General features: G+C 44.3%; 3 protein-coding genes across 5 annotated transcripts in view; 2 read left to right on the forward strand and 1 right to left on the reverse strand.

The window, feature by feature from the left end:
- The window catches only part of smg1 (SMG1 nonsense mediated mRNA decay associated PI3K related kinase), a 66317-nt gene extending 61032 nt beyond the window's left edge, over window positions 1–5285 (forward strand). For all 3 annotated transcript variants that reach the window (XM_084072298.1, XM_084072299.1, XM_084072300.1), the window contains 4 exons: window positions 1915–2015; window positions 2425–2604; window positions 2710–2816; window positions 3327–5285. In XM_084072298.1, coding sequence (XP_083928424.1) covers window positions 1915–2015; window positions 2425–2604; window positions 2710–2816; window positions 3327–3404 — 466 coding nt within the window. In that variant the 3' untranslated portion in view covers window positions 3405–5285. The remainder of the gene's footprint in view (window positions 1–1914; window positions 2016–2424; window positions 2605–2709; window positions 2817–3326) is intronic.
- LOC311055986 (far upstream element-binding protein 2-like) overlaps window positions 1–7986 on the reverse strand; it is a 184890-nt gene that overhangs the window by 4220 nt on the left and 172684 nt on the right. The gene's annotated exons all lie outside the window — the stretch shown is intronic.
- The window catches only part of LOC311055897 (2-Hydroxyacid oxidase 1-like), a gene marked incomplete at both ends in the record, with an annotated part of 7006 nt that continues 5468 nt past the window's right edge, over window positions 6449–7986 (forward strand). Inside the window, 2 exons of the mRNA XM_084072165.1 lie at window positions 6449–6585; window positions 7238–7389. Coding sequence (XP_083928291.1) covers window positions 6449–6585; window positions 7238–7389 — 289 coding nt within the window. The remainder of the gene's footprint in view (window positions 6586–7237; window positions 7390–7986) is intronic.

Genomic DNA, 7986 nt, shown 5'->3' on the forward strand with positions numbered 1-7986 from the left:
ATTATTACATTATAAAACATACATTAACCATTTTAGCCTTATTTTATACCTAGGCTATTTGAAAATAGCAGATCTACAAGCTCACAACGCGTCGCATCGCGACGCGTTGTGAGCTTGTAGATCGGCTATTTTCAAATATTTAGTACTTTTACTTTTGGTACTTTAAGTACATTTTGATGCCAATACGTTTGTACTTTTACTCAAGTACATTTTGAATTCTGGACTTTTACTTGTATCAGAGTATTTTTATATTGCAGAATTGGTACTTTTACTTAAGTAAAGAATTTGAGTACTTTTTCCACCACTGCGTTGTTCCCACAGTTCATGTCTGCATGCTGTGTGGCATTGGGTCGCATAGTTATTACAGTACATCCTGTGTGTGTTGTAACAAGAGGTTCTAGAGCTCGATATTTTGGGTCCAATCTGCAAGCTTGCGATGCGTTGTTACCTTGTATATCGGCTATTATGATTTTAGTATACAACAGGCTTTGTGCATAACTATAGTCCTGTAGGTTTTCAGAAGATGGCATAACCGTGTCTGTTTCATTTTCCCATAGCGACATTTAAATGGCTTGGCAGCAGCGTTGAACCGGAAACACATGTGAAGGTGTTACGTATATGCGTTTCCGGTTCAAATGCTGCCCAGCCACAATGCACAGGGCCTTTAAGACCTTTACATTAAAACTAGGAAAAGACGATACATATGATATTCCAAAATCCCATATGATGTCTAGTCTCATTTCACAATGACAATATTAGGGGTGGAAAATAAAATTGATTCATAGATTAATCCTAATGTGGACGATTATGAATCGATTCACCAATGTCAAAGCTGCTTAATGTTTTTGTTTATTTGTAGTTTGTTTTATCATATTGCTAATTGCTCAGAGGCAGCCAGATTTTAGTTGGTTAGCAGAAGTATTGAGAAGCCTTTGTGTTATAATTCTGTATTATTTTACTAAAAGGACTTGTTTATTTTCATGTTGGTTTTCTGCAATTGTCGATGTTGGCAAATATAACCTTCCAGTTGACAGTGACACATCTCTTCCATTTGTTTTAATTGTCAATAAAAGATAATGGAAGCAAATACATTTGCTTTCATTATGCATCATTAGAGAGCACTTTGTTTATTAGCACAGGGAACACAGGTTCCCTGTAACACAGGGAAGCTGTCAGAACCTTCCCTAAAACATCCATGACAACGGTAGACACGTCCCAGACTCTTCTCCCTCTGGCTCCCAAACTGGAATGAACTCCCCATTGCAATTAGAACTGCAGACTCACTCCCAATCTTCCGCCGTAATCTGAAGACTCACCTCTTCAGACTCGACGACCGTGCAGTCTTATGCAAAGGCTAAAATGTAGTTTAGATAGCATGTTATGTAGACACATGCCAGGTCATTTTTGACCTGGCATCCTATAGCGTGTATAGCTTCAATGTACAGATAATAGATTTTTGGGATATTCTACTATTAGACTGATGATAGGTTCTTGGTTTACCTATGATCCTAGATTACTATTTCTATGCATTTGATGTATTACCTTGTGTTGTCCTTGCTTTCTGTAAATCGCTCTGGATTAAGAGTGTCTACTAAATGCCTAATTGTATTAGTCACACAGTGAGGGGCAAATAAATCATGTAATCGATTTATAATCGAATCGTAGCCCTCGGAATAGAATTAAATAGTCAGGTAGAATCGATTATATTGATATGTTGCCCAGGCCTACTCTGGGCACTTCACTGAAACCCCTCTGTCTCCTCACAGTGTGTATAATGGACTGAAACCCTCTGTCTCCTCGCAGTGTGTATAATGGACTGAAACCCTCTGTCTCCTCACAGTGTGTATAATGGACTGAAACCCTCTGTCTCCTCACAGTGTGTATAATGGACTGAAACCCTCTGTCTCCTCACAGTGTGTATAATGGACTGGTGGGCTTTGCGTCTCCACTGGTGACAGAAAGAGACACTGAATGTGCCAGCCCCGTCTCTACAGCTCAAAGCAGCTTTGCAGCAGGTACGGTACAAGTTATTCTGTGTCACACCACATCCCATGTTGTTATACTGAAATCTAGAAGGTATTTTAATTCAAACGTTAACCTCAATCAACTACTAGCACATTTGTGGTTGGAGGGTGGTCTCCCTACGTTTCCCTTGAGAAATTTAGACCTTGCTGTCGAGTAGGTCGGACACCTACTACAGTAGTTGACAAGTTGTACTGCCCGAAGGTCATAAGCGCAATATCTACCTTGGCCAAGCAGGGTTTCTGTCTTGGAAGAGCGGTAGAAATTCGGTTTCCTATGCTGGAGACCCCGGTTCGAAGTAGGACATAAAAGTGTGTAGAGGAGAGACGCTTTTGAATTATTGGCCGTCTTTCTCATCTTCTCATGCGCTCTCTCTCTGTATCTCTCTCCTCGTCCTCCCAGCCGTGCGATGCAGTGGGGTCGTCAAGACCCAACAGGACTCCATGTCCCAGAATGCACGCAAGGCCCTCCCTCGTAACCTGGACACGCCGGCCGACACACCGCCCAGCAGCACGCTGGCCATCAGCAAAGGACTGAACCCCAGTCCCAAGCGGGCCGTGCGCGACCCCAAAACGGGACGAGGTACTGCCAGTTCCTTTTAGTCGTCTCCTCATTCAGTCGTTGACTTTAACGTGACGGTTAAATATTGTCCTAAAACTAAAACACGTGATTGTTTGTGGTCTGCAGCCGTCCAGGAGAGGAACTCCTACGCTGTGAGTGTGTGGAAGAGAGTGAAGGCCAAGCTGGAGGGGAGAGACATGGACCCTAACAGGAGGATGAGCGTCACTGAGCAGGTATACATACATACATCCTCTGAATCCTCTGTGGTGCATCCGGTTTGGCTGAGCGTCCATACAAGCACAATTCCCTGTGTTTATGGGAGGGAAGCCGGGCCGGGGAGGGTGATCTTTGTCACTGCACCAGCGACTCCTACGGGCATGGGTCTGCACGTGTTACCGTTGTTACCCGGTGAAGAGTTAGGGTAGAGGTGCTATGTCCTCCCGGTGGGGGCTCCTCACCGGCAGGTGAACCAGTAGGGGCAGCAGTGACAAGACGACACTGAAATGGATGGGGAATGCGGGAATTGGGAGAAAGAGAGAACTAAATCGGGAGAAAAGGGGGAAAAGATAATTGGCTGCTCTATATTTATATTAATAATAATATTTAGAGCAAATACTGCACACAGTATATACCGTCAGTCAGTCTAGCTAAACATGCCAGATTACTGGCATGATCCTTTTAAGAAAAGGTGCAGCTGGTCTCTGTTGGGGACGTGTCTCTCATCATCTCTCATTCTCCTTCAGGTGGATTTTGTCATCAAGGAGGCCACCAACTTGGACAACCTGGCCCAGCTGTACGAGGGCTGGACGGCCTGGGTGTGAACGGAAACGCCGCTACGTCTCTTTGGTCAAAGCAAAGGGTTAAAAGATCCACCAGAATCCACTGAGTCTGGGGGCGAAAGGAGCCGCGCGGCACCGTGCCACACAATGGGGGGAGGTAAAGGGGTGAAGCGGACGCCTAGACCAACCCCCCCAAACCCCAAACTCCTGGGGGGGGGTCACCCAATCCGGGGAGGAGGTCCACTTCGTAGCTACCGCTGCAAACCACCCGACTCCCCCCCCCGCCCCATCGGCGACCCAGCTAACACACCTTGCTCAGCGGTGGGGGGGCCTGCAACCCCGTCTCACTCTCTTAATGGTGTTTTCAACGGGTGAAGCTGCCCGGGACGGGGGGAGGGGAGGGGGGAAGGGGAAGTGAGGGGAAACGTCTTGATGATGAAAAAGGCTTTCTCGTCCCTCCACTTTTGAGGGGGAAAACAAAACAAAAAACCTTCCCCCCTCGCCTGCACAGCCCACTACCAACCACCTACCTAGCATCATCACCGCACCCCTGTTGACCCAGCCAAACACAGACACACCCCTGACGGGGTCCACCAGGAGGCAGAGTACAAGGCAGTGATGGGACTTTGTTCGTATGCAGGCTGAGGCCTCTCTCGTGCGAATACAGCCTCCCATGGGGAACCAACCATAACGGCTGGTTTCTATAGCACGCCACTGGGTTTGGACTTCAAACAGGGGACTAAGATCGACCAAGGGGTCTGTGAAGAGCCAAATTGGCCTTTCTGCTGTTTTTGAAGTCGTTTTCCTTAACGGTATGGCGATTTGTGATTGGCCAGTGGCCGATCTGTGGACAACAGGGCAGGTGTGATGCGGGCGAAGGGTAGGGGGCATAAAAATTCTAAAAGGCTGAATGGACTCCCATCTGAAGCCTCAGATTTAAAAAAAATGAAAAATAAAATAAAAATGATTAAAGGGGGAAGAATCTGTGTAATCAAGACTTTTATTTCTCCTAAAAAAAAAACATTTACAGAAAGAGGACTTCTGATTTTTACACACGCCTCTTCAATAATGTGTATCGCCAAATTGTCACGGAAGAAAGGAATGTCACGTGAAGATGGTTTCTGGATCAGGACTCGCTGTGGCTTTTTGTTGTGGTTAAATTTAAAAAAGCCTGTTTCATGGAACTATTATGGAGAATATTGTGATTGAGTCGGAGTGTTCTTTTATCTCCGAGGGTGTAAAAATGGACCCGTTAGGGTCTACTTCTACACTGTCGGAGGCAATTTAACACTCAGGAATTTGGTGTGTTGAATTGTGAGAGACGAGGGACATGTAAATTGTGAATGTTTTTTCTTTTTTCGTTGGGTGACATCTTGACGTACAATAGGACGGTGGTTCTCAGACCTTTTAATTTCAAGGACCCTGAACTAACTGTTGAGAGTTTACAAATGGAACCAAATGGACCCACAAGGGTCCATTTAGTTCCATTTGTACAGTCTCAGAGTAACAGACCTATAATGGTCCATTTAGAACCTCCTGAGGGTCCCCGGACCCCACTTTGAGAGCCACTGCAGTATGGCAATCCATTTCTGACACCCTTTTCTTCTATGTGCATCTTTGAATCTGTGTTGTGTTAATGTAGATGTTGCTGTCCATCCTTTATTTGAAATGCAATTTAAAAGTAGATTGCCGTCTTTTTTTGACTTGCCTGTGAGAATCCGTAGCCTTCCTGACATGTAATTACCCTCCCAACCCTTTAGTGCTTGCGTTTTATTGATCTTGACCTTCTAGTTTTACATTTTTAGTGGGAGAAACTTAAATGACAAGTTAGTGATTGTTTTTTGGTGATGGTGCAAACTGTTATTTCTTAAAAGGTTTTAAATGGGTTTTGTTTGATGCCAAATAAAGTTGGAATTAAGAGACGTGGCGCGTCGGCTGGATCTGTTGAAACCAAGATGAAGATTTGCTCAGATCGAGGCTTTCGTCAACATCCACAGCCAAAGCCAATCAGTTCAGTATTTTTGAATAAAGGATAAATGATTAAATACAAATGTTAAGTAAAATGAACATGCAACACTATAATACTATTTTATTCTGAACTTGATTCAACATGCAACTCAATGGTCTGTTCACCAACCGTTAGTACTAAATTAACCACTTCAACCCTATATACTTTGTTAACCATGGTCCCTGAGGGATTTGTTCTTGGTCACCTCCTTTTTTCCTTCTACACCAGATATTTCTACAAGCTCACAATGCGTCACAATGCATTGTTTGCTAGGCTATTTCACAGAATGTTTGCCTATATTCTCAGTGTTATTATGACACGGTGCCAAGAAAAGGGATGCTAACATTCAAATTGTTATTGTTAATGTACTGTTGCAAAAAGAACACATTAAAACGGACCCACTGTACCTCTGTCAGTGACCGCTTATAGACATGCACCGGCTAAATAACAAAATGTTGCCAATTTCTGTCCATCGTCACATTCTCTGTGTAAAGTTACAGTATGTTCTGTACTAGAAATCAACACTCAATCAGCCAACAAATTTAAATTTAGTAAATGCTAGAAAAGAGAAAAGCCATACTCTGGTTGTAAACAACCAAAACCATGAAATGTGTACACATGTGTTTGTCTTTGCCACAGGCTATCATGGCATTATTTGGAAAATGACAGTGACATACTCCTGGTTTTCATTCCAAAAAAGAGATCAGTCACACACCTGTGCACGGTACACATGGCATGAAATGCAGACGTGCTCAAAGATGAACTCTCTGCAACCATAATTACTAAAAAGCCAATCTCCATATACTGAACTTGCGCACGCATGCTTTCATTCTTGAGTGGACACGACTTGATTTCATCAATCCAATGGTGTCCAGGCCCTTGTGTGGAAGGCTATAAATATATCTGATATCTCCCCTGTTGGACGAGGCAGCTGAAGTCTTCCTGGTTTGATAAGTATTCTTACTACAGTAATTAGACTAGCCAGGGGTAAGGGTCACATCAACAGTTTAATGATTAAAGCTGTTCTGCTGGTGTCGTCTCTCTCACACTGTATTTGTTTGTGTCTTTAGTAGTAGTGATGTCGGGGCAGCGTGTGTGTATCAGTGACTTTGAGGACGAGGCCAGGAGGGTCCTTCCTAAGGCTATTTATGACTACTACCGCTCTGGAGCCGACCAGCAGCAGACCCTGGCTGACAACACCGCCGCTTTCAACAGGTCACACACACACACCCTACGTGCCGACATTAGACTGAAAAATAAGGAGATTTTCCGGTGGGGGCCCTCAATGAATACCAAGTCAGTGAGTACTTAGTATTCACTGACTTAGTAATAACATTATGGTCCTGGCTTTATATCAGTGGGATGTGTAACACCTATGAGCATGCACACTTTTACTATAAAGTCGGGGTTGAGCTGTCCAAAATTAAGGATATTTTGGACAGTCTCCTGCTAAATTTGTGTGAGTGTTGACAGGTATGAGACACACACGCACACACAGTGAGGAACTTTTATGTATTACCTTACCCCTAACCTTCACTACTAGATGCGTATCATTAACCACTTAAACCCTATATACTTCACTGACCGGGGTTCCCCAGGAGTCTATATGTGGTCCCCTCCTTTTTATCATATAGTGAGATTGTAGGTTGGCTATTTAAACTGAATGTTCGTCTATTATGACATGCCCACAATAGGGAGGGACACTATTAGTGTGCCTAACCTAACCCTAATTTCAACCCTAAATCTTATTCCTGTCCCTAAAACTGTCAATAGACTGTCCTCTGTTTGCCTGAGCATGTGTGCGTGCGTGCTTTGCATGTGTGCTTATGGGACCTGTCGTCTGTCATGTGCATGTACTATACTGTAGATGGCGTTTCTTCCCTCGGATGCTGAGAGACGTGTCTACCATTGACCTGTCTTGCTCCGTGCTGGGACAGCCAATCAGCATGCCTCTGGGTGTGGCGGCTACGGCCATGCAGAGGATGGCCCACCCTGACGGAGAGACCGCCACCGCCAGAGGTGGGTCCGAGAGACTGTTTTTTTTTTTTTTTTTAGATAGACCATCCCAATTGGAGCCACTAATGGCGAAATGGTACACAAATCCTACAAATGGTCTCCTAAATGGGCGCCGGTGTCTGGCGGCAAATCTCGTGAACGTCTTGATTTTCTCCTGATTGTCTCCCTGAAAAAAGCTATTTTAGAATGAACATCTTGGGAAGATTGTGTGGCTTGTGACGATTGATTGTTTGGAATTGCCAGTTTGGAATTGCAGCCTCCTGAAGGTGATTCTTTAGGGCAGTTTTGAATGTGAGTAGGGTTTTACACTCCTTTACTCCTTTGGGTAGGGCATTACACATTTTTGTTGAATAGCATGAGAAAGAGTTCATTCCCTTGTTTGTGCCAAATCTGGGTTGAACATGATCAGTGGAGCTGCCTCTGGTGTTATGATCGTGGACTACTACGTGGAATACTTTTGGAAGTATTTTGACAAATACAGGGGGATCCCAATGTTGTGTTGAATCTTGTAGACCAGGCCCATAGATCGGGTCCAATACTTAGTTCAGTGACCATGGGGCTAAAGAATGGTTCAGAAGCTGTGTTCACGTTCACTCTTCC

The sequence above is a fragment of the Gymnoscopelus microlampas genome, assembly GCF_963454915.1.
Source record: "Gymnoscopelus microlampas genome assembly, chromosome: 11".
Classification (NCBI taxonomy): domain Eukaryota; kingdom Metazoa; phylum Chordata; class Actinopteri; order Myctophiformes; family Myctophidae; genus Gymnoscopelus; species Gymnoscopelus microlampas.